The 26,920-nt window shown below is 35.2% G+C and overlaps 1 protein-coding gene across 1 annotated transcript in view; it reads right to left on the minus strand.

Moving 5' to 3' along the window:
• The window catches only part of CCDC91 (coiled-coil domain containing 91), a 367,928-nt gene that overhangs the window by 219,148 nt on the left and 121,860 nt on the right, over positions 1-26,920 (minus strand). Inside the window, exons 4-6 of the mRNA XM_063075363.1 lie at positions 25,125-25,258; positions 23,913-24,116; positions 23,064-23,168 (exon numbers count right to left, since the gene is read on the minus strand). Coding sequence (XP_062931433.1) covers positions 23,064-23,168; positions 23,913-24,116; positions 25,125-25,258 — 443 coding nt within the window. The remainder of the gene's footprint in view (positions 1-23,063; positions 23,169-23,912; positions 24,117-25,124; positions 25,259-26,920) is intronic.

Below are 26,920 nucleotides of genomic sequence, written 5' to 3' on the forward strand. Positions count from 1 at the left end.
CCCCCAGATTGTTTGTGTATTTATTTATATATTTTTAGCTCCCACAAATAAGTGAGAACATGTGGTATTTCTCTTTTTGTGCCTGACTTATTTCACTTAATATAATTTTTTCTAAGTCCATCCATGTTGCTGTGAATAGCAGTATTTCATTCTTTTTCATATAGTGTGGTACTGAACTCTCGCAGTTTTTGTTTGTCTGAGAAATATACTATTTGTCCTTCATTTCAGAAGGATAGCCTTGCTGGGTAAAGTATTCTTGGCTGGCAATTTTTGTCTTTTAGTATTTTGAATATATCATCCCATCCTTTTCTGGCTTGTAGGGTTTCTGATGAAAAGTCTGATGTTAGTCTGACTGGGGCTCCCTTATAGGTGACTGATGCTTCTCTCTTGCAGCTTTTAAGATTCTCTCTTTCTCTTTGAGTTTTGCCAATTTAACTATAACATGTCTTGGAGAGGACCTTTTTGGGTTGAATATGTTCAGGGATCTATGAGCCTCCTGAATCTGAAGATCTGTGTCTTTCTCTATACCTGGGAAGTTATCTGCCATTATTTTGTTGAATATGTTTTCAATGCCATTTCCTTTTTCTTCCCCTTCTGGAAGACCCATGATTCAGATATTTGAGCACTTAAGGTTGTCTGTTATCTCTCTTAGATTTTCCTCAATGTTTTTAATTCTTTTTTTTTTTTTTTTTTTTTTTGTCTTGTCTGCCTGTGTTATTTCGAACAGCCCATCTTCAAGATCAGAAATTCTCTCTTCTGCTTGTTCTAGCCTGCTGGTTAAACTCTCTGGTGATTTTTACTTTGTTGAATGAACTCTTGAGTTCCACAAGCTCTGCAACATTCTTTTTCAGGGCATTGATTTCTTTGTACTTTTCTTCTTTCAGGTCCTGTATCCTTTTTCTCATTTCATTGTGTTGCTTGAGTTTTCTTGTAGCTCATTCAGTTTCCTTAGAATTGCTGCCCAAAATTCCTTGTCGATCATTTCACGAACTTCTTGTTCTATAGGGTCTAGAGCTTGAGAGTTATTCTTGCCCTTTGGTGGTGTTGTACTTTCTTGATTTTTCATATTTCTGGTATCTTTCCTTTGGTGTTTAGTCATTATGGCAGGGGATTTCACGTTCCACTCATTCAACCCTAATGTCTGGCTAGGATCCTGCAGGGACTGCCAATTTGGCACAGCTGCCTTGGCACCTGTGGGTGTGAGGCTGAGGCCTCTCAGGCCTGGGGACTGGCCTGGGTTGGGAGTACTGCAGTGGTGCCTACCTGCTCCAGCATGGGTGCCTCGAGGAACATGGCCCGGCAGCTCTCAGGCCTCTCTAGGGGCCTCTCTGGGCGGTACACACTGGCCTGGGCTGGGATTCCCATGGTGGCGACTACCTGCTCCAGTGCGAGTGGGCCCAGCAGCTCCTAATTTTTCTTCTTAAAACACTTGAAATTTCTGAACTATTTACAAATTCTTAATGTTAAAAAAAAAAATTGGAACAAAAAAACTCATTTTACTTACCAAATCAAGTCTAGGATACATATTTCATCACACTTAAAAATTTCTGAAATTCAGGGCCGACCCCGTGGCGCACTTGGGAGAGTGCGGCGCTGGGAGCGCAGCGACGCTCCCGCCGCGGGTTTGGATCCTATATAGGAATGGCCGGGGTGCTCACTGGCTGAGTACCGGTCACGAAAAAGACAAAAAAAAAAAAAAAAAAAAATTTTCTGAAATTCAGATCCCTTGAAACATAGATTTAATGTTGTCCTTTCTATTCTTTCAAAACCTATTATTAAATTGATGGTATGTCTTAAAAATCCATGTCATCTTGGATTTGAGGAAATAATAGCACATACTTTAAATTTCTACTATTGTGGATGTTGATGTAGCAAAAGGAAGGAAAAACATTCTCACTATTTTGTTTGGTTTGGTTTGGTTTGGTTTGGTTTGGTTTGTTCTGTTTGGTGACTGGATGGTATGGGGATCCATACAGTCCACAGATTTTGAAAACTGTATTACCCCCAGTGACTTTAAAAGTATCCCATTTAGTTCCAATAAATAAAATAACTTGATTTTCTAAATGAATAGGACAAGGATAAAAAAAAGATAATGCTTTCAAAGTATATAACCCAGCCCAAATTTTAAAAAGAACTATACCTACAGCATTAGTTCTCAAAAATGCCCCCAGCTTTTCTTTCTCTAAGCAAGATACCTGACCAGAGGAGGCCAGTCCTCACCTCTAAGGCAAAGAAAGTCCAATGCAACAAGCAGATAGTCACCTATAGAGTTTCTAGGAGAAAAACACAGAATCTAGCAAAACAGAAAAAAAACCCTAAGGTCTGGAAACTCAAGACAGAAACATAGAAAGACAGGGTAAGCAAAAGTCCAAGACCAGAACGGAGACTGGAGAGACCCTGCACTGCTCGGATAAGATAGGCAGGGGAGTCTGCAGCTAGCAGTCCCAATGCAGAAACCTCCAAATCAAGCTGCAATGTAACCACAAGGCCCTCATGCACATTCATTCCAGCATGGGAAACTTCCAGGAGCCCACATAACTACATGACTCCAAAAGGAGAAGTACATTCTGAGATCCCCAGCCTCTTCAGTCCCAGGATGCTGCTGCACATTTCCATTTTGGGATAGGAGCCAGGGAAGCTCAGAGCCCTGCCCAACCTAGCAGGTCCTCCCTACCCTCACTCCCACTCCTACCCCTGACCCAGCAGAGAGGGAGCAGGGAGTGTGCCAGCCACCTGGATCCAGGCCCAACTTCCTCTGGAGCTCAAAGTCCCACCTGACCCAGCAGGCCCACCTGCCCCAGCAAAGAGTGTGCAGGGAGTATATAGGTCACCTCAATCCAGGTCCATATTCCTTGGGAGCTCAAAGTCCCACCCAAATCAGTGGGCCTTCCTGCCCCAGAGGAGAGGGTTTGGGGAGGGAGCCAGCACCTACTACAGCACAAACCCCCCCAAAAAACTATAATATCCAACCCAACTATCAACACAGACCACTTCTACAGGTAAGAGTCTCTCCCTACAAAAACTACTCCAAAACTTAAAAGAAGCAACTATACCAACACATGCCCAGAAATCAATGCAGAGATACAAGAAACATGAAAAAACAGGGAAACATGATGCCCCCAAGGGAATACAACAATTCTAATACCAGTCACAAAATAACAGTAAACTGATGAAATACCTCAAGAAGAATCTCACACAGCAATCTTAAAGAAGCAGAACATGATGCAAGAAAAAATAGATAGAAACCACAATGAAGTAAACAAAACAATCTAGGACAAGTGTGAGAAATTCAACAAAGAGATAGAAACTCTAAAAGAAAACAAAGAAGAAATCTCAGAATGGAAGAATTCATTCAACAAAATAAAAAATAAAACCAAGAGCTTAAGCAACAGGTTACAACAAGCAGAACAAAGAATTTCCGAACTAGAAGAAAGACTTTTTGAATTAACACAGTTGGACCAAAAAAAAAAGAAAGAAAGAAAAAATTGAAAAAAAAATTAGAAAGCCTACGAGATCTTTCAGACAGCCTTAAGCATATAAACATCCATATAATGGGTGTAACAAAAGGGGGAGAGAAAGGAAAATGCACTGGAAGTGTATTAAATTAAATAATAGCTAAAAGCTTCCAAAGCATTCAGAGAGATAGAGTCTTGCAGATCCAAGAAGCTCAAAGATCCCAAAGAGATTCAACACAAAAAGGTCCTACCCAAGTTACACTACAACCAAATTATCAAAAGTCAAAGACAAAGAAAGAATTCTAAAAAATAGCAAGAGAAAAGCAGCAAGTCACCTATAAAGGAATCCTCATCAGACTAACACCAGACTTCTCAATAGAAACCTTACAGACCAGGAGAGAATGGGATGATATATTCAAAGTGCTAAAAGAAAAAAGTGACAGCCAAGAATACTGTACCCAGTAAAGCTATCCTTCAGAAAGGAAGGAAAAAGAGTATCCTTCCCAAACAAAAACTGTGAGAATTCACCACCACAAGACCAACCCCACAAGGACTCCTCAAGGGGGTCCTAGATCACAAATCAAAAGAGCAACAACTATCATGATGAATACACGAGAAAGCATAAAAACCACTAGTAGAGCAGATACACAAAAGAGAAAGAGAAAAAAAAAGTATATTATCACTAGTAAACACTAAATGGCAAAGACAAGCAATGAAAGGGAAAGAAAGGAATAAAAGAAAACTAAAACAACCATAAAGAAATTAATAAAATTGTAGGAATAAGGGAATACCTTTCAATAATAACCCTTAATATAAATGGATTAAATTTCCCACATAAGAGATATACACTGGCAGAATGGATTAAAAAACTAGACCCAACTATATGCTGCCTGCAAAAAACTCACTTCACCTATAAAGACACACATAGACTAATAGCAAAGGGAAGGTGTATTAGTCCATTTCTGATGCTTATAACAAAATATTTGGAATTGTGTAATTTATAAAGAAAACAAAATACACAGCTTACACTTCCAGAAGCTGGGAAATCTGAAGTCCAGAGAACACATTTGGTGAAAGCCTTGGTGGTGGCAACAGTGATGGAAGGGCATCACACTGTGAAATGGTGGAGCAGAGAGAGACTAACCTCTCAAGTGCTCTTCTTTTAAAGCCCTCAGTATCACGCTCCTGACAACCATTATTGATCCATTCACTACAACATGGCCCTAAAACCTAATCACCTTTCTAAGGTCCCATCTTTTAATTACCATAATAAGATTTCCTATCCTCAACAGTCACAGAGGGAATTAAGGTTCTAATATATGAACTTTGGGGACACAATTCAATCAATGCACAGCAGATAGAAAAAAATATTCCACACAAAAACCAAACACAAGCAGGAGTTGCCATACTTATATCAGAAAAAAATAGACTTTAAATGAAGAACTTTAAAAAGACACAAAAAAGGACATTATATAATGATAAATGAATCAATGAAGCAAGAAAATATAACCATCACAAATACATATGCAACCACCATTGGAGCACCCAGATATATAAGGAAAATGTTATTGGACATAAAGGAAGAGATAGATCCCAATACAATAGCAGTTGGGGACTTCAACACACCTCTGTCAGCACTGGACAGATCATCTAAACATAATTTTTTTTTTAAATGGCAGAGAAATATTAGATTTATATGGCACTTTAGAACAAATGAACTTGACAGACGTTTAGAGACTATTTCACCCAACAAAAACAAAATGTATATTCAACTCATCAAGACATGGCTCATTCTCCAGGATAGATCACATGCTATGCCATCAGTCAAGTCTCAACAAACTTAAAAAGACTGCAAGTAAATCAAGTATTTTTTCAGAACACAATAGAATAACACTAGAAACCAACAACAAACTAAACTTTACAAACTATACAAATACACGAAAATTAAACAACATGCTACTGAATAACCAATGGATTAAAGAAGAAATAAAACAAAAAATTCCTTGAAACAAATGAATATACAACCAAAACGTACTAAAACCTATGGCATAGGGCAAAAGCAGCTAAGAGTGAAGATTATTATAAGAAATATTTACATCAAAAAAGTTGATGAAAGATCCTAAATAAACAATCTTATGTTACATTGCAAGGAACTAGAAAAGCAAGAACAATCCAGAACTAAAACTGGCAGATGGAAAGAAATAACAAAGATCAGAGCAGAACAAAATAAAATAAAGACCAAATAAAAGATATAAAATATTGGTAGAACAAAAAGTTGTTTTTTTGAGAAGATAAACAAAATTGACAAACCATTAGCTAAAATAACCCAAAAAAGGAAAGATACAATTATCAAAAATCAGAAATAAAAAAAAAATTACAACTCATTTCACAGAAATAAAAAGAATCATTAGAGACTATTATAAACAACTATATACTAACAAATTGAAAAATCTAGCAGAAATGCATGAATTTCTGGATGAATACGCCCTCACAAGACTAAATCAGGAAGTAATATAAAACCTGAACAGAACAATAACAAATAACGAGATTGAATCACTAATCAACAGTTTTCCAACAACAACAAAAGACAGGACCAAAAGCCTTCACTGCTGAATTCTACCAAACATTAAAAAAGATTTAGGCTGCCAGTCAAGATGGCAAAATAGACGGTCCCCAGTGTCTCTCCTCCAAGAAATCAACCAATTAACAACTATTAAAAAGCAACTACAGCTGACCTAGGACTACTAGAGATCAGGGGAAGAAGAGGAGAGACCTGCAGAGTACATGAAGGTGGGAGAAGCCACGGTGACAGAGAGAAAGGATTGCTCCAACTGTTTCAATTCCGAGCCACTTCAAGGCTGGAGCTGGTGAATGCATGGAGCAGGAGCTGGCAAATGCCACAGCGGTGCCATTCAGATGAAGTTGCTTGGAGGCTGCAGGGGAGAAGTGGGACTTGGTGGCCAGCAAGACTATTAACAGGGTTCCCATGGACCCACACAAGAGTGAGGAGACACAAAAACTGAAAAAAAGGAGCCACTCAGAGGCTGGTGAGTCATAGCAAGAGACTGGCGCATGGCCCATCTCATGGGAAGTGTTTGGAGCATGGGTGGTGGCGAAGACAGGTCCACCAGGGGAACACTGAGGCACAGCATGGACAGCTGATATGCCCCCCAATCAGCACAGGACCACTCAGTGGAGACTGGTCAGGAATACAGAATGAAGGGGGTGCAGTTTACTGAAAAGACTCAGGCCCAGACCAGAGTTTCTACACAAACCAGGTATGCTGGATCTCATGAGACCTGGAAGTACCTATAAAGTCAACCATTAAAACCTGAGCTGCACAAAAAGCCTTCCCCAGGGAATCATCAGCAAAGCAACAATTTAACTCAACCACAGAGGTCATATGCTGGTCCCCACAGGAAGTTCCTCCATTTTAGAAGAAAAGGACAACAAATTAGTTCTAGTGCAGAGTTTAAGTGGTAGGAATAGCAAGTAATCCAAAACAGAACTAGAAGAAAAAACAAAATACCCACAGACCAGAGACTAGTAAAGTTTGACATTAACTAGCAAAGGCCTCACATCACCAAAGAACATCTATAAAAGCTAGAAGGACCAAAAGTCCTCTGGGCTACCAAGCCAGAGATGGGGGAGGGCTGGGGTCCTCAGTCACACCCCCAACACCCAGAACCAGCCCAGCGATGACCACCAAGCCACCACAGGAAGTGCTATGGGCTCTCCCAAGTCAGGGTGGCGGTGGACCCATGGCCTCAGCCACACATCCCCAACATGCAACCAGCCCAACAACCACTGAGCCACTTCAGGAAGAACCCCAGGCTAGAGAGATGGGAGGCTAAGAGACTCAGCCACACCCCCGACATCCACAGCCAGCCCAACAACCACCACCAAGCCAACACAAAAAACACCCTAGGCTCCTGAACTGTGGTGTTGGGGGGCAAAGGGCTTCAGCCACACCCCCCTGACATCTGCACCCAGCCCTGCAATGACCAAGCCACCACAGAAAGTCTAGTCTCCCCTGCAGGAATGAGGGGGGTGCCACAGGCCTCAGCTCCACCTCTCAACCCCCGTCTTCCTTCCTCTTTCTCCCACCCTATTTTCTTACCCGTTTCCCTCTCCCCCTTCCCAACTGCTCTGCAGCATCATAGAATATAAAAAAAATAATATTAATAAATAAATATAAAGATAAAAAATTTAAAAATTTTAAAAATAAAATAAAATAAAATAAAAATATTTAATACAAATTCTTCTCAAACTATTCCAAAAAATTGAATCAGAGGGTACTCTCTCAAATTCATACTATGAAGCCAACATCACCCTGGTACCAAAACCAGAGAAAGACACACACACAAAAAGGAAACTACAGGTCAATGTCCCTGATGAATTTAGATGAAAAAATTCTCAACAAAGAACTAGCAAACATATTCCACCAGCACATCAAAAAGATCATAAACCATGATGAAGTCAGATTCATTCCAGGAAAGCAAGGATGGTTCAACATATGCAAAACAATAAATGTGATACACCACAATAACAAAATGAAAGATAAAAACCATATCATTATCTCAACAGATGCAGCAAAAGCATTTCATAAAATTCAACATCCCTTTATGATAAAAACTCTCAACAAATTAGTTATAGAAAAGTATCTCAACACAATAAAAGCCATACATGTCAAACTCACAGCTAACAGCACCTCAAACAGGGAAAAGTTGAAAGCTTATTCTTTAAGAATGGGAACAAGACAAAAATGCCCACTATCACCATTTCTCTTTACCACAGGACTAGAAGTTCTAGCAACAGCACTCAGGCAGACAAAGGAATAAAGAGCAACCAAATTGGAAAAGAGGAAGTCATATTGTACCTGTCTGCAGATGACATGATTTTATATTTAGAAAAAGCTAAAGACTCCACCAAAGAACTCTTAGAGCTAATAAACAAACTGAGTAATGTTTGCAGGATATTAAATCAACATACAAAAGTAAGTACCCTTTCTATCTACCAAAAGTGAACTAGCAGAAAGAGAAATCAAGAAAGCAATCCCATTTACAACAGCTAACAAAAAAACCCCCAAATATCTAGTAATAACCTTAACCAAAGAGTTCAAAGATTTCTACTATGAAAACTACAAAACATTGAAGAAAGAAATTAAACAGGACACGAAAAATGAAAAGACATTCAATGCTCAAGGATTGGTAGAATTAATATTGTGAAAATGTCCATACTACTGAAAGCAATCACAGATTCAAGGCAATCTCTATCAAATTACCAATGACATTCTTCAAAAAAATAGAAAAAGCAATCCTAATATTCACATGGAACAAGTCTTCTCAAATAGCTACCAATCCTGAGCAAAAGGAGTAAAATGGGAAGCATTACACCACTTGAATTCAAATTATACAACAAAGCTATAGCAACCAAAACCACATGGTACCAACATAAAAAAGGCACTTTGACCACTGGAAGACAATAGAAAGCCCAGAAATAAACCCATATACTTACAAGTAATTGCTCTTAGATAAAAGCACTAAAAACTTACATTGGGAAAAGGACAGACTCTTCATTAAATGTTGCTAGGGAAACTGGATATCCATGTGTAGAAGAATGAAACTAGACCCCTAACTCTCACCATATACAAAAATCAGCTCAAAAGAGATTAAAGTCTTAAACATAAGACCGTTCTAGAAGAAAACACAGAGGAAATGTGCCAAGATATACAACCAGGCAAAGATTTCACGAATAAGAACACAAAAGTACAGGCAACGAAAGTAAAAATAAATGGTATTTTATCAAACTAAAAAGCTTTTCACAGCACAGGAAACAATCAACAGAGTGAAGAGACAACCTACAAAATGGAAGAAAATATGTGCAAACTGTGTATTCAACAAGTGGCTAATTTCCAGAACACACAAGGAATGCAAACAACTCAGTAATGATAATACAAAAATAACCCAATTAAAAAATGAGCAAGGAGTTCAACAGACATTTCTCAAAAGAAGACATACAAATGGACATCACATACATGAAAAAATGTTCAACATCACTAATAATCAGAGAAATGCACATCAATACCACACTGAGATTCCAGCTCACTCCGGTGACTTTTACTTTCAATTTCCCCCATGACTTCTCTAATTTTTCATATCCCCCCAAATAAATATGCCTTTACCTTTAAGTTTAGATTTTACTGTAATTTGGTTTTCTAATTCATTCATTTCTACTTTACCTATTAATTATTTTTCTGACCTGGATTCTTTTAATTTACACCACGGTCATTCTTTTTCTGGCTTTCCAAATTTAATACTTAATTCACTTATTTTCATTTTTGTTGATATAGGTATTTCTTCAATGCTTAAAAATATTCTTTGACAATGGCCCTGGTTGTAGATTCTGCTATGTTCTGTTCTCATTTTTTTTCTCATACAGTTCCCCAATTTTAATCTGTATTTCCATTTAGGCCCAAGTTTTAACAGCGTCAGTTATTAGTATGATCTTTCCTATTTCTTCTTGCCCTTCCTGCATTTTTGCTTTATAAAACTACATTTTTGCTGTGTAACTAGGTATATAGGTTTTTAACACTAACATATTCCAAGAGAATTTTAAACGTTAGTATTAAAGAAAAAAAAACACATCACAAATTCTCTTCATTTGTTGAGACTAAAGGGTCAACATTTAAAAAATTCCCATTTAGGGCAGCCACCACCATAGGCAAGACAGGAACATGCCTGGTGTCCTAGGCAGGAGCCAATGGGCAGCCCCCACTGTACAGCAGAAGGCAGGAGCATGCCCAGGGTCACAGGCAGGAGCAATGGGAAGCAACCCCACCCAGAAGAATGCAGGAGCACACTGAAAGCACCGCTTCCAAGTGGGTAGTCCACCGCAGCCACTACCACAGCCACTGCCACCACAGGAGCAGCTTGTGGCAACAGTAGCAGCCACGACCACCATGCAGGCAGCCCACCACCCAATCAACTATACTAACAAAAGGACAGTCACCAGCAGAGACCTGAAAAAGAAGTCATCTCTCTTCAAAACCCACTCCAGAGTAATAGTAGAAGCAACTGCTCTACCAGAGGACCAGACATCATGTAGAGATACTGGAACTACACAAAACCAAGAAAATATGACACCACCAAAGGAGTATGGTAATTCATAAGTACAGACCACAGAAAGTAAGAAACCCTTGAAATGACTGAAAAGGATTTCTGAGAAACAATCTTAAGGAAAGTCAATGAGATATGAAAAGACTCAGACAATATAACGTAATGAGAAAAAATATATACAGGATATGAAGAAGGAAATTTACAAAGAGATTAATACATTAAAAAAGAATGTAGCACAAACCCTGGAAATGAAGGATTCATTCAATGAAATTAAAAAAAAATACAACCAGGAGTTTAATCAGCAAGTAACGGCAAGCATGAGAAAGAATCTCTGATCTCAAATATAGTCTTTTTGAGATAACCCAGACTGACAAAAAAAAAAAAAAAAAAAAGAATTTTAAAAAACGAAGAAAATCTAAGAGAGTTAGCAGACCACCTGAAGTGCACAAACATCCAAATCATGGGTGTTCCAAAAGGGGAGGAGAAAAGAAAAGGCACTGAAAACCTATTCAATGAAATATCAAAAACCATCCCAGGTTTAGGGAGAGACACGGACTTTCAGATCCAGAAGGCTCAAAGATCACCAAACAAATTCAGTCCAAAAAGATCCTCTCCAAGATACATCATAGTCAGACTGACAAAGCTCAAAGACAAAGAGAGAATCTTAAAAGCAGCAAGAGAAAACCATCAAGTCAACTATAAGGGAGCCCCCATCAGACTAACAGCAGACTCCTCAACAAAAACTCTCCAGGCCAGAAGAAAATGGAATGATATATTCTAAATACTAAAAAGAGAAAAACTGCCAGCTAAGAATACTATACCAAAGAAAGGCTACCTTTAGAAATGAAAGAGAAATGGTGTATTTCCCAGACAATCAAAAACTGCATGAATTCACCACTACACAACCAGCCCTGAAAGAAATCCTCAAGAGAGTCTTGCATCTAGAATCAAACAATGATAATCACTACCACAAATACACAAGAAAGAACAAAACCCACTAGCAGAATAAAAATGAAAACAAGAAAGAGAAACCAAATTTTACCATGTCAAAAAACCAACAAACACCAAAGACAAACAATAAAAGGGGAAGAAAAGAACAAAAGATATTTAAAACATCCAAACAAAAATCAATGAAATGCAAGGAGTAAGACAATACCTTTCAGTAACAACCCTAAATGTAAATGGATTAAACCCCCCATGCAAAAGACGCACACTGACTGAATGGGTTAAAAAGTTAGACCCAACTATATACTGCATTCAAGAGACTCATCTCACCTGTAAAGACACTATATTAATCCATTTCTGTTGTTTATAACAAAACAACTGGAAGTTGGTATTTTATAAAGAAAAGAAAACTTACTACTTACACATTTGGAGGCTGGGAACTCCAATGTCCAGGGAACACATTTAGTGAAGTCCTCAGTGGTAACAACAGTGACCCAGGGGTCTCACATGGCAGAAAATGGCAGAGCAGAAGACATTAAGCTCTCGTACGCTCTTCTTTTAAAGCCCTTAGAACTATGCCCATGACCAACATTATTAATCCATTCACTACAGCATGGTCCTACAATCTAATCACCTCTTCAAGGCCCCACCATTCAATTACCATAATAGGAGTTCTTAATCAGTTATTCAGTTATTCAACAGTAACTGTGGGAATTAAGTCTTAGAGGACACTCAACCCAAGGCAGACACACACAGACTGATAGTGAAGGGATGGAAAAAGATATACCACACAAATGGAAACCAAAAATGAGTAGGAGTAGGTATTTTTATATTGGATAAAATAGACTTTAAACCAAAACCAAAAAAAGAGACAAAGAGGGCCACTATGTAATGATAAAGGGATCTATCCAGCAAGAAGACATAACAGTCATGAATATATATGTACCCAACACCAAGCACCCAGATATATAAAGCAAACACTATTAGGCCTAAACAAAGACAAAGACTACAATATGATGATAGTAGGGGAACGGAACACCCCTCTCTCACCACTGAAAAGATTATCTAGGAAACAAATCAACTGAGAAACGCAGGATTTAAACTACTCTTTACACCAACTGGACCTGGCAGATATGTATAGGACATTTCATTCAACAACTATACAATATACATTCTTCTCATCAGCACATGGAACATTCTCCATGATAGATCACATGTTAGGTCACAAACCAAGCCTCAACAAATTTGAAAAATTGAAATCATTGCAAGTATCTTTTCAGACCACAACAGATTAAAATTAGAAATCAATAACAAGCAAAACTCTGGAACTTATACAAATACGTGGAAATTCAACAACACTTTCTGGAATGACATACAGGTCAAAGGAGAAATTAAACAGGAAATCAAATAATTTCTTGAGACTAATGAAAATAAAGACACAAACCAAACCTGTGGGATACTGCAAAGGCAGTACTAAGAGGTAAGTTTATGGCAATGAAATCTTACATCAAAAGAATAGAAAGATTTCAAATAATCAACCTAATGCTACACCTCAAAGAACTATGGAAACAAGATCAAGCCAATCCCAAAATTGACAAAAAGAAAGAAGGAAGATCTTTGCAGAACTAAATGAAATAGAGATAGAAAAGAACAATACAAAATATCAGTGAAACAAAAAGTCGGTTTTTTGAGAAGATAAACAAAATGGACAATTAGCTAGGTTAACAAAATAAATAAATAAATAACAAGAAAAGACCCCAAAAAACAAAAATCAGAAATGAAAAAAGAGACATTACAACAGATTCCACAGAAATACAAAAAATTATTATAGACTATTACAAACAACCATATACCAGCAAATTTGAAAACATGGAGGAAATGGATAAATTTGTGGACACATACAAACTACCAAGACTGATCCAAGAAGAAACAGAAAACCTGAACAGACCAATAACAAGCAACAAGATAGAAGCAGTAATCAGCAGTCTGTCAACAAAGAAAAGCCGATCACCACAACCAGATGGCTTTACTGCTGAATGCTACCAGACCTTTAAAGAGGAATTAATACCAACTCTCTTTAAACTATTCCAAAAAATTGAAACAGAGGCCATTCTCCCAAATTCATTGTATGGGGCCGGCATCACCCTGGTACCAAAGCCAGACAAAAAATCAAAAAATAACAATACTAGAAAAAAAAGAAAAACCTACAAAAATCATATGATTATCTCAATAGACACAGAAAAAAGCATTTGACAAAATTCAACATCCCTTCATTATAAAGACTCAGCAAATTAGGTAGAGAAGGAAAATATCTCAACACAATAAAAGCCACATATGACAAACCAACCACCAATATCATTCTGAATATAATTCTGAAAAGCTGAAGCCTTTTTCCTTATGAACAGGAACAAGACAAGGATGCCCACTGTCACCACTCCAATTTAACATAGTACTGGAAGTACGAGTCAGAGCAATCAGGCAAGAGAAAGAAATAAAGTGCATCCGGATTGGAAAAGACAAAGTCATACTGTCCCTATTTGTAGATGACATGATCCTATACATAGAAAAATCTATAACCTGTACCAAAAAACTCCTAGAACTGATAAACAAATTCAGTAAAGTTGCGGGGTATAAAATCAACACATAATAATCAGTAGTATTTTTTATACTCCAATAATGAAGTAGCAGAAAAAGAAATCAACAAAACAAGCCCTTTACAATAGTCACAAAACAAACAAACAAACAAAAAAACCCTAGGATTAAATTTAACCAAGGAGGTGAAAGTTCTTTACAATAAGATCTATAAACCACTGATGAAAGATATTAAAGAGGACATAGAAGGATAGAAAGACATTCCATGCCCTTGGATTGTGAGAATTAACACTGTGAAAATGTCACTTACCCAAAGTGATCTACAGATTCAATGCAATCCCATTCAAACTACCAACAACATTCTTCAGATGAATATTAAGAACAATCCTAATATTCAAAAGAACAAAATATCCCAAATAGCCAAAGCAATCCTGAGCAAAAGAAAATAAAGCTGGAGGCATTAAACAACTAACTTCAAATTATACTACAAAGCTATAGTAACCAAAATAGCATGATACTAGCATTACACTCAGACCAATGGAACAGAATAGATAATCAACACACATACTTACAGCCAACTGATATTTGACAAAAGCAACAGGAGCATACATTGGGGAAAGGACTGCCTCTTCAATAAGTGTTGCTGGGAAAATTGGACATCAATATGTAGAAGAATGAAACTAGACCTGTACCTCTCACCATATACCAAAATCATCTTAAAATGGATTAAAGACATATAGGAGATATGAAAGTATAAAACTACGAAAGGATGACATACGGAAACACTCCAAGGCGTAGGACTGAGCAAACAGTTTATGAATGAGACCCCAAAAGGACAGGCAACAAAATAAATAAATAAATAAATAAATAAATAAATAAATAAATAAGCAAATAGGATTATATCAAACTAAAAATCTTCTGCACAGCAAAAGAAAAAGTTAACAGAGTGAAAAGACAACCTGCAGATTCGGAGAAAATATTCACAAACCATGAATTCAACAAGGGATTAATATCTATAATATACAAGAAACTCAAACAACTTAACAGTAAAAAAACATGTAACTTAATTAAAAAATGAGCAAAGGAGCTGAATAGGCATTTCTTAAAGGAAGATATACAAATGGCCAACTGGTGCATTAAAAAAAATGCTCAATATCACTAAGCAGCAGGGAAATGCAAATCAAATCCACACTGAGATATCATCTTACGTCAGACTGTCCAGTATCAAAAAGACAGAGAAAAACAAATGCTGGCAAGGATGTAGTGAAACAGGAACCTTTCTACATGGTGCGACTATAAGTTAGTGCACCCATCATAGAAAACAGCATGGAGGTTCCTCAAACAAGTATAGATAGAATTGCCATATTACCCAGCAATCCCACTGCTGGTTATAAACCCAAAGTAATAGAAATCATTGTGTTGAAGAGACACCTGCACTCCCATGTTTATCACAACTCTATGTACAATAGCCAAGAGTTAGAACCAACCTAAATGTACACTGACGGACAATTTGATAAGGAAAATGCTGTACATATACACAATAGAATACTACTCTGCCATAAAGAGGAGTGAAATTCTGCCATTCATAGCAATGTGGATAAACTTAGAGAAAATTATGTTAAGTGAAATAAGCCAGGCAAAGAAAGAAAAATACCACATGTCCTCACTCATATGTGGAAGCTAAAAAAATAAAAGAAGAAAAGAAGAAAGATTCAACAATCACAATAATTTGTTGAATTTTCAAAAGGAGAGAACAGAACTGACACCACCAGAGGTGGGAAAGGGGGAGAGGGACTGGGAGTTTGTGAGAAATTGGTAAAGGGCCAGAAAAAATGATTACATTGTATAATGATAAATATAGTAATTATCCTGTTTTGAGGATCACATATTGCACACAGGTATTGATATTCAACACAGTACCCCACAGATGTGTATAATCAATTATGTTTCAATTAGAAATAAATAAATTTTTAAAAATAATAATAAATGATTTTTCTTCTTAAAAAAAGCTGCCTATTTAGATAGTAACTTTGAAATAGGGATGCTTTCTCAAAATGTTTATCAATTTTTCACTGTTTAAACTGTATACATTAAGCTAGGGTTTGTTTTTCTTTTTATACATGAAAGAGTTACAGCTATTTTCACCATGAAAAAATACATTTTTATTTTTTTTAAATGGCCCTCCATTTTTTTTGTTGTTTTATTTGCTAACCGCTGTTAGGTAATAAAGATGGTGAAACAGTATAAAACTGAAGTGTTGATTCTAAATTTAATATTTTGGTGGGAAAGGGCATGACTTAAGGTCCTTATTAGGAACATCAACCACACTGTTGGTGATCTGTACTTACAGATACACATAAAAAGATAAAATACAAGTTACTTGTTTCAAAGAATAAAATCAAATGAGTAGTGACCTCATAGATATGCTTGTAAACACTGCTCTTCCCACAGCGGGGTGGAAAATAGTTTATCATTTTCTCTTAAAAAAATGGAATAAAAGGTGAAATTTAGTGACTCTCATATTAATGTAATATATTACTCTTTCTATAAAATGAAAGATGAAAACAAAGAATAAAGAAGTTTTTTTCCAAAGTAGTTTTTTATTCTCCAACCCTTTTTTCTTCAACAATTCTCATAAATACCTACAAGTGCCAAACAATAGTATACAAAAGTGAATAAAACAGTCTTTTCCCTCAAATTTTAATAAGACAAAATTAAGACCTCCCAGTCCCAGCAATCCACTACTAATTTCATAAACAGGTAAGCATCCTCAGGGAAAGCACATATTTAATCTTTCTCATCACAGATAATTCTCTTTATTAGTAATTAACAGTGAGAAGATACAAAGAACATGGTAGTAGTGATGGTACAGTTTTTAGATCTCTCAAAACACTCTCACAAAAACACATAGAATACCTAAAGAAAAGTAGAACCAAACTCATTCAATATCTATCACAAAAACATGTTACAATAACCCTGTGAGTGCCAAAATATAAGCAGATAAAGACAAACCACCAATATTCCCAGGTCCTCTATGGCATCATATCTATACAAGAGGAAAGATAAAATCAACAGAACATCAGACAGACATGAGAACTCTAAAATAGCTAACAGATACTCATTAAAAGGTCAGCCGCTGAAACTGACAGAGACCTATACTTTTTAATTAGGGGTAAGTACAAATGATCCTCAGTAGAGTGTCAATGGCCCAGGATACACTGAGCCCAATAACCTCTAAATACGTACAAGACAAAGCCTCACACTAAGGACAAATTGCTGGGAATAGAATCCATATTAACCAAGCCAGAGAAAATATAAAGAGAGGAAAAAAGAGGATGAGGATAAAAGTGGAAGAAGGGAACAGAATCAAAAAAAATTCTAAAAATTTTACCACCACATTTTTTTAACATGATAAAACATAGATGACAGCACTTTAAAATCATGAGGGAAAAAAACATGATCTGAAATCACTCCCTCATTTAAAAAATTCAAGAGACCTAAATTCATGTAAAAACAAATAACAAGAAAGTATTAGTCTAATCCCATATAATGTTATTACATGAAAAAAAGAACAGAATGACAGCCTTACAGAAAATAAAAGCACAGCAAAAAAAAAAAAAAAAAAAAAAGTTAAAAAGATAAATTGAAAACTCAACACATATCTTAAAGTGAGCTAAAATATATTAGGAAAATGATAAAGTAGGTTAAAGAACAACAAGTCAGAATTTGAAAAACTCAGAAATGACATGAGAGATGACAGAAAAGAATTCTAACAGAATAAATTCATATCAGAAGTGACAATTAAACTAGAAAGAACTTAAGACCAAATAAGCTAAGAAAGTATTTTGAGAAAACTAGAATAAAAGGGGAAACACATTTTAGATCAAAAAGAAATGAAGGAAGAGATTAAAAGGATTCAAGATTAAAAGGACAAATATAAAAGACAAAGACTATCCAATATATAAATAATAGGAGTCACCATAAGGAAAAAAAATACAGTAAGAATAAAACATATTAAAGTTATAGTATAATAAAATCTCCCCAAAAATTTTTTTAAAAGGAGACTGAAATTATATATATTAAAAGGACACATTATGAACCTATGAAAATAAAGTCAGAATGACTAAACCCATGATATATTGTAGTAAGTTACTAGACTTTAGAGAACAAGAAGTTGGAAAAAGAGTTAAATTGACATTAGACTTTGACAGCAATTCTTTATGATAGAAGAAAATGAAGTAATATATTTCGGATACCCATGGAAAGAAACAAAGTAAGTAATCTCTTTGTGAACCACTGCAGAAAGGCTTACAAGAAATATTCTTAAGTAAGTATAAATAAAGTATATTTACTATACTATCATCTGTATAGGAAAGAAGAGAGGATATATATATATATTTGTAGTTGAATTTTGCATGAATTATAAAAGACTCTGAAGGATTAAAATAAATCAATGGTAGTTACCTGTTGAGGAGAACAAGAACTAGGTGAACGGAGCATAGGATGAGGAGTAAGTAATAAGTCTGAACACTATTTAAGTGATGTGAGGCAGTAGAGCCTTTTTTTTAAAGCTTTCCAGGAGATTATAATGTAAGCCTGGAATAAGAACTATTGTCTTAGAATTTAAAGGAAGTCAAGTCAGTGAATCAAAAGAGATGAAATAAAGAATTAGTGAAAATTACTATTAAAAGCAATATTTTAAATATTATTTTTTTGATCTGAAATTCTTACTTTTAAAAATATACAACTGACACATTAAGTAAAATACCCTGTCTATTTGGAATAAACTTTTCTAGATTATATAAACATGTTGCTTTAAATTATTCAACATAAATGCTTGCTATGACAGCGTTTACTTTTATAACACAGTTTGACAAAGAGATCTTCCAAATCTTAGTATTTAACCTGTGGATTTGATAATTCAATCATTCAAACAGTTGGAATAAGAAAGAAAATAATTTGCTGTAACTTAAAATGACTTTCCCCTCATAGTGACTCTCTTTGAGGGCTATGAATAGAATGGGTTTCCTAACAACTGAAATTTATTCATTTCCCAAGATGTAATACCATCTAAAATGTAGTACTAAAAGAAAGGCATATAAGACCAACTAAAACATAAAATCTTATTCTTCTTTCATCTTTTCCTCCTCTTCAGAGTATTGTTAATTGTGCTAAAAAATAGGTGAATAAACAGGACGTCTTCAAGCTATGCTTAATGCGTGTTTCCTCCAGCATTCTCTACTACTACATAACAGTGAAAACTATACTTTTGATATCTGTGCAGAACTGGTAAATCCCCATATTCCAGGTCATCAAGCTAAATATTCCCAGAGCATCAAGCCACTGATATAATCTGCCCTTAACCAAATGCCATAAAGCACAATTACCACATTAGCCTCTGCCCAAGGGCTCAACAGTTCAACATGTTACTAGTACTCATTTTAAAATATTGCATAAAAATATTGAAAATAATTTCTATTAATACTTAATATGATCAGTGAAATCAGCAACAAAAAAAAGGTAGTAATCATCTAAAGCTGTATAAATCCATTTATTAGGAAAGTTTAAGTTCCTCTGAAATACTTTGTTTTCACACAGCAGTATTTTTTTAAATTCTCAAGCAGAATGACCAAGCTACTATAACCAGGAGGCATTTCAATAGGAAATGGAATTTGAAAGAATAGGCCCAGTCTTTAAAAAGCTTACACAGAAAATTCCCAAAGCTAGCCATAGGTACCATAGTTACCAGCTATGTCTCTTCCTTTTTTTTTAAACATGGCAGCATTATGGCATGTACTATCTGAGAAACTACCAGGTTTCCTTGGTGCTCATCATAGGTGTTGACCCACTTGCTATGAGAGTCAGAGAAAGACAAAAGGGATCAGAACTCAAATTGTACTAAGGTGAGGAGTTCAGTATTCAAGTTTCTTGAAAGTCCTTTAAATAGCTATCTCTGGCAAATGCAGCATGACTCACTCTTCTTCCTCTGGTTAGGCTACACACCCTGGACATAAAATGGAAAGAGGATGTAGTACCCACTCCCATTGTATTGTAGTGTTCAAAGTATTCATTATTTCCCTCTCCTGGAGCACATTCACACCTCTCCACCTATCCTGACAAGCAGACCATATCACATAAAATAACACTGCTAGAATTCTCTGGAATAGTTAACATTGCTTTAAAAAAACTTCGTTTGAATATTTTTCAGACATCCCTTTTATTAATTACTCTCTCTCTGGTCACAGTAAAATCTTGACAAAGGCACATCCAACACTGGCCTAAGTAGAGGGGTAGACTTCCCTTCAAAATTCAAATCCCTACATTCTGAAATCAGAAAAATACTTAGAATTTTCAAGGTAATAAACAGGTATGAATTTTGTTTTCTTTTTTCTGTACTGTCCACATTTGCCAGAATAAACATACTATTTTCATAAGTACATATACATACTAACATTTTTTAATAAGGGCTTCTCAGCTAATTTAATCTATTCATGTCAATACTGATGGAGTTTGGATGTGTTGTCCCCTCCAAAACTCATGTGGAAATTTGATCTCCAATGTGGCCTGTTGGAAACTGATTGAGTCATGGGGGTGGATCCCTCATAAATGGATTAATGCTCTCCCTGGGGGAGGAGGGATTAATGAGTGAGTTCTCACTCTATTAGTTCCCGCGAGAGCTCGTTGCTTAAAAAGACCCTGGCACCTTCTCTCTCTCTCTCGCTTCTCTCTCTTGCTTCCTCTCGCCATGTGATCTGCTTGTACCCGCCAGCTGCCTGCCACTCTCCGCCATGAGTAGAAGCAGCCTGAGACTCACGCCAGTTGCAGCTGTCCCAGAATCATAAGCCAAATAAACCTCTTTCCTTTATAAATTACCCAGTCTCAGGTATTTCTGTTATAGCAACACAAAACGAACTAAAACAAGTACCATCTTTTCATATTCCTAAATGTTTTGCTTTACTTAGGATACCACTGAAATGCAGGCACCAATATATGCCTCCTGTCATCATCAATAGCAGAAAAGAAAACTTTTTTTATTTCATTAAGTTCCACAACTACTTAGAAGATCTAGATGTTAAATACCCTAATATAAAAACATATAGATTGCCATATTCTGCAGAAAATATAGTAAGTATATTGATTTTCAAATATCTGAGGGTTGACTTGCAGACCATAAATCCAAACAAGAAATTTAATATATATTCACTATTTTAAAATTCACTAATATTTCATCCTACACATATTTAACATACAGTGGTCTCCTCTGACATTCACAAATTTAATCACATCACCTATTCCTAAGAAATTATTAGATAAAACTAACTTTGTACCACTTCGAAAAAAAGGCTATATCCCCAGGAAGAAATAAATTATAGAAAAGAGGTCAAAGAGTGAAGCTTAAGATTTTCTAAATTCTTGCTGAATTTAGAAATTCAGCACAATTTACATTACAATTTAATTTAAATATTTTTTACAACACAATTTAAATATTTTTGTTGAAAACACATTTCCAGAATAGCTAACACATACACATACATATGCACAAACTTGGTAAGCATAAAGCAGATATGGAGATTTATGGATTATCTCCCATTTTAGTTACCCATATTTTTAATTCACCTTCCCTCTATCTACAATGACTCCATGACAGATGATTAAACTGTTTCCTTAAAAAAAAAGTAACTTAAAAATTACCTGCTTTAAATTAATGTATTTCATTGTGAAATCAATTTCCTGATTCAGCTACAACAAAGAATAACTAAAACTTAAAAAGTTGCTATGAGTTTTCTTTTAGCCTCATACAAATGGTCAGCAACCAGGAAATACTAATGGGCACAAAAAAGGCCCCAAGAAAAGCTATCCCTCTCTAGCCAAAGGACCATGAAAGGGGCAACCCAGCAAAACAGAAAACATTTAGACACTAAACACCCTACACCAGGCAAATACCATAGAAAAAAACATGGCTGCACCTCTGAGACTTCTAATCAATAGTAAACAATAAGTCAAGTAAACTAAAAGTACACTTCAAAAAGTCATGGAAAAATAGAATTATAAAAGATACTATGAATCTGTCTATGACCTATTTGAAATACCCTCATAAATTCTCCTAAACAGTCCTGGAGCAGAACTATTTAACAATGTCCCCATAGGACACTGAAAAGATAAACTGCTCACTGTTTTCCTTATTTCCAAGTTTTGCATTTTTTTTTTTAAACCATCTCTGCCAGCAAAGGCCAACTGCAGAGCCTGGACTTCCACTCTCGCCCACCTGCAATGAGGTACCCCTAGACTCCCCCTGACATAGTATTAGAGAAAACCAAGCAGTTCTGGAGGTAGTTTTAGGTCTTTTATCCCCACCTAAAGGTAAAGAGGCTTGCTCCTACTTCTTTCCTGTTGCAGGGGAAGCTGAATAGGAAGCCAGAACTTTCACAACCATCCAGAGGTAACAAGGCCTCCCCTTCTCCCATGGTGTCAATATAGACACACATTGCACAGTAATAAGGTACCTCTCCTCCTCACAGACATTTACTGGGATGGGGAAGACTACAAAAGAAACAAGTTTATTAAGAAAATATGGGAAGGATAATAAGAAGAGATATTGACTACAATTTATTTAAAAAGGTTAAATATCTCAGTTTTGGGTTTATAGGATTCTAAATTCTTTAAATATAAGTATAATAATAAAAATCAGAATGAGCAGTCCCAAAGTTTATCCAGCAGAAACAGAATATTTTTCACCACACTGTTTGAGCCTCAAACTACTAATCCTCAAGTTTTTTTTACAGATTTATACTTTTCAAAATAGCAGTATTTCACCCATGTTGGTCAACATTTTACGTATCTCAGCAATTATCTGATTCTTCATTCATAACATATTTATTGAACACTGTTTGAAATTATAGTATATGCTTCATCAAAAGGCCTACATGTTAAATTTTAACTTCACTGGGCTTACCTGAAGTTCTTTGTATCTATCTTGAAAAGAAATGGCTTCTTGCTCTTTTTCTTTTAGGAAGCCTTTTTCTAAGACACTATGCTTTTCCATTAATGATTCTACATCCTAAAAGAAAAAGCCAAACACAACCTTTGTAATATTGATGGCATAAAATATACTCAGTTTTTTTAATGAACATGTCAGAAAATATTTTTCAGGGAAAGAACCCATAGTAAGTACGGTTTAAAATCTAACAATATAAATTGTATGCTTCATTCTAATTTCTAGACCAATAAGAAACATTGGTATAACACTAAAATCACCCACTGTAATAAATGAATAAGAGCATCTCAACTAATTTCAATCAACATAATCAATCTCTACATATACACTTTCTATAGATTTGTTAAAATCTTTTTTATAGATGTATTTGTAGGGAAGAGAAATGAGAGCATAAATAATTAATTTAATAAATGGCTGTATATCTATGTATTCTTGTCAATTATCACATGGTGCCTGACTTCTCATAGAGAAGTCAATGTTATAAAGCTTCAAATCTGCATAAGAAATATAATACTACCTGCTTTCAATGTAAATAAAAATAAGTCAGAAAGGAAAGCGTTACAGGAAAAAAAAGAAAAAAAAAAAAAAAAAACCTAGTAAGAGATGTTCATATCTTTAAAAGTGAGACTAGAAATTTCTTATTATAGACTTACCCAAGTGATAAGCTCATATGAATGATGTAAACCTACAGTCAAGGGAAGACAATATCTTCTTCCTCTGATGAGTTTTTAATCAGAGTTTGGGATTATATCAAATTTCCAGTATATGCAATTCAAACATTTATTTCTTAGGCAAATGTTAACATACCTTTTTAATTCTCTGTTTTTCTTCTTCAGACAGTTTGAGTTTAATCTCCAGACTTGAAATTTTTTGCTGAAGCTGTATGTTTGATACATTAGCTCCAGGATCCTCAGAATCATCCACAAGAGCAATTGTTCCATTACTTTTCTCATCAGTTAAACCCAATGGAAAAAGTGAGATATCCAGATGAGTGTGTGTTGATTGCTGAATCTAAACCACATTAAAAAAAAAAAAACACATACAAGAGAGGAAAGTTTACACTACACCAATAATGAAAACATCCAAAGGGCACCAGAAACCACATTTGGAAATTAAGTTGTAGCAAAGGTTCTGAAATTATTTCACCCTTTAAGTAAACCAACAGAAGACCTCAAACTGTTACAACAACCTGATCTTTGCAGTAGGAAACAAAAGTTACTCTCAACTTTAAAGTCTAAAGCATTTATTATTTTGCTAGCAATGTACTAAAAAACTTACTTTTTCTTATGCTTGAAAGTGTGTGATTAAAAATAGACATATCTGAAACTCACTAGTTCTTAAATTTGCAAACAGGCCTAAAATTTGTTTATATTTTAAATTGTAAATCGGAATTTTAAACTAATCAATGACCTCTAATTGATCATCACTTTCTAGCAAAATTAACAGGTAACTCAAAATTGTGTACAGCACTTTGGAAATCTAGCACAATACCTGGTTCAACAAATATTTGAAAGAATGAACTCTATGACTGCCATCTTTTTTGGGTTTTACTCTAAAATTGAAATAAATACTCTAATATCTGAAACCTATGGTCGGATTCACTGAAAAAAGAAATATTCTTTTTTATAATTATTTTTTCTTTTGAAGTTCAAGATTTGAAATGCAAAGCTAAGTCATTTTCAATAAATGAGATACTCAAACCATATTTTGGTAACTATGCCTACTTCAACACTTTGCAATTGTGCCAAAAAACAAATATATCACCCAGTGTTTTGAATTCTAAATAATAGCTGCAAAATTAGAACGTTTATTTCAGAAATATTTTTTTTAGAAAAATAAGTTAAAAAATAAATCAGAAAAGCATAAGTTAGATCAGTATGCAATTTTTTAAGTATGCAAACTCTCTTTAAATATGTATTTGTCTTAACTGCCGAAATAGCTTAGTTGGGAGAGCGTTAGACTAGAAGATCTTAAATATGTATTTGTCTTTACCTATACTTTAGGAACAGTTTGACTCACAGTGCTGCTGTCTGCATGTGTATTCTCTGGTGATGAAATGATAGCATCAGAAGAGAGGCAGCCAGCCGAAGCAGAAGAGTGGTCATGGTCCAGTACAATCTCAGGAGAAGCTGGTGAAAGATGGACTCCAGACACTGATGTAGAACAACAACAAAAACAAAGGACAGGATTATTAAATAGAAAACATAGACAGGGTAGGTCGAAGGGAAGAAAAAGAGTAGAGGGAGAGAAGGGAAAAAGAGTGAGAAAAGAAAAAACAGACTGAAAAATCAGAATTCTATGACTATTCTTCAAGGACCATTACCTGAAATTTAAAACCAGTGTTTCTAAATTTAACATGAAATTTCCATGTGAGATCCAAGCAAGCAAAACAATTTCATAATGTTTTAGTATATATATACTAACACACTGTCATAAGAAGTACATTTCCAAACCAGAGAAAGTATTCATATATGTTACATACTCATTCCTTTAGGTCAGAAAAATTTATTTAGTTAGAAAAAGGCACTAGAGTGCCTACTAGTACCAGGCTCAGGCACTAGGCATTGAAGAGATAGCAGTCAGCAAGACAGATGCACTTATGTACCCAATGACCTTACAACCCAGTAGGCACATCAACCAATTAAACATTTATTACAATAAAACAAGGAGGAGGAATAAACAATTACTTTGAAACAACTAACCCAACCATCTGCATTAAGTTCTTTTGTAACGAAAGATTTTTCATATTAAAATAGTCAATTTTAGTTTGCTGAATTGTTTGTATAGAAAAATAATGTTGAAATATAATTTGTGATTAGTTTCACAACAAACCATCATTAAATTGTGATTAGGGTTCAAATACAAAGGTCATGAAAGGAAAGCTAATTGCCAGGCATAATGGACAAAAATATAGATGAGGGCAAAATAAACAGGTATGTTTATATTACTTTATTTTTAAACGTTCTTTCTAAAAATTCAAATTTTCATTATGTGTTATAAAATTTAAGGAGAGTAACTGAGTCATTTTTAGCAGTAACCCATTTATACATTCTGAATTTCTAAATTATAAAGACCTTTATTCCACATTGGCATCAGTAGCAATGTCAGCGAAGTTCTAGCATAAATTCTGAAAGGCAGCTCACAATGGAAAGTGCATTTTTCCCTGAAGAAAGACATTTATAAGGCCATTAGGTATTAACAAACTAAAGAATATATCAAGTTCTGATTGGTACTCTAAGAGATCATCTAATTATCTAATATACACTTTTATTACATAGCAATATTGTGTTTTCTAGATATGAGGTGCCATGCTAGATAATTAAGATATTCTAACTAACTTCACCCACAGCCATTTCAATTTTTTTAACTCAAATACATAAAACTGAAATTTTAACTCATGTTTGGACTTTGTATATCTTTTTCAGAAATTATTCTTTTCTAATCTTCACCATTGTATATGCTGAGAGTTCTCAAAAATGTCAAAATATTCCAACTTCTAATTCAGAATTATAATTTATATGAAAAATATTACTCACGAATTTTTAAAGGTATGAAAATAATTAGTATAGTATAATGAGAAGGAATACAGCCTTGTGATTAAGAGTATATACTCTGGAACCATATTGCCATAGCAGGAATAGAGCAATGGGCAAGTTACTTAACTTCCCTGTGCCTTGGTTTCCACACCTATAAAACAGGCATAGAATTGCTGATGAGGTTTAAACTGGCTAAAATATGTAAAGCATTTATCACAGTGTTGATATTATTTTCATTATTTTAAAGATTATTAAAATTTATTGGACAAGTGTGTTTAC

Source organism: Cynocephalus volans, chromosome 12, assembly GCF_027409185.1.
Source record: "Cynocephalus volans isolate mCynVol1 chromosome 12, mCynVol1.pri, whole genome shotgun sequence".
NCBI classification, from domain to species: domain Eukaryota; kingdom Metazoa; phylum Chordata; class Mammalia; order Dermoptera; family Cynocephalidae; genus Cynocephalus; species Cynocephalus volans.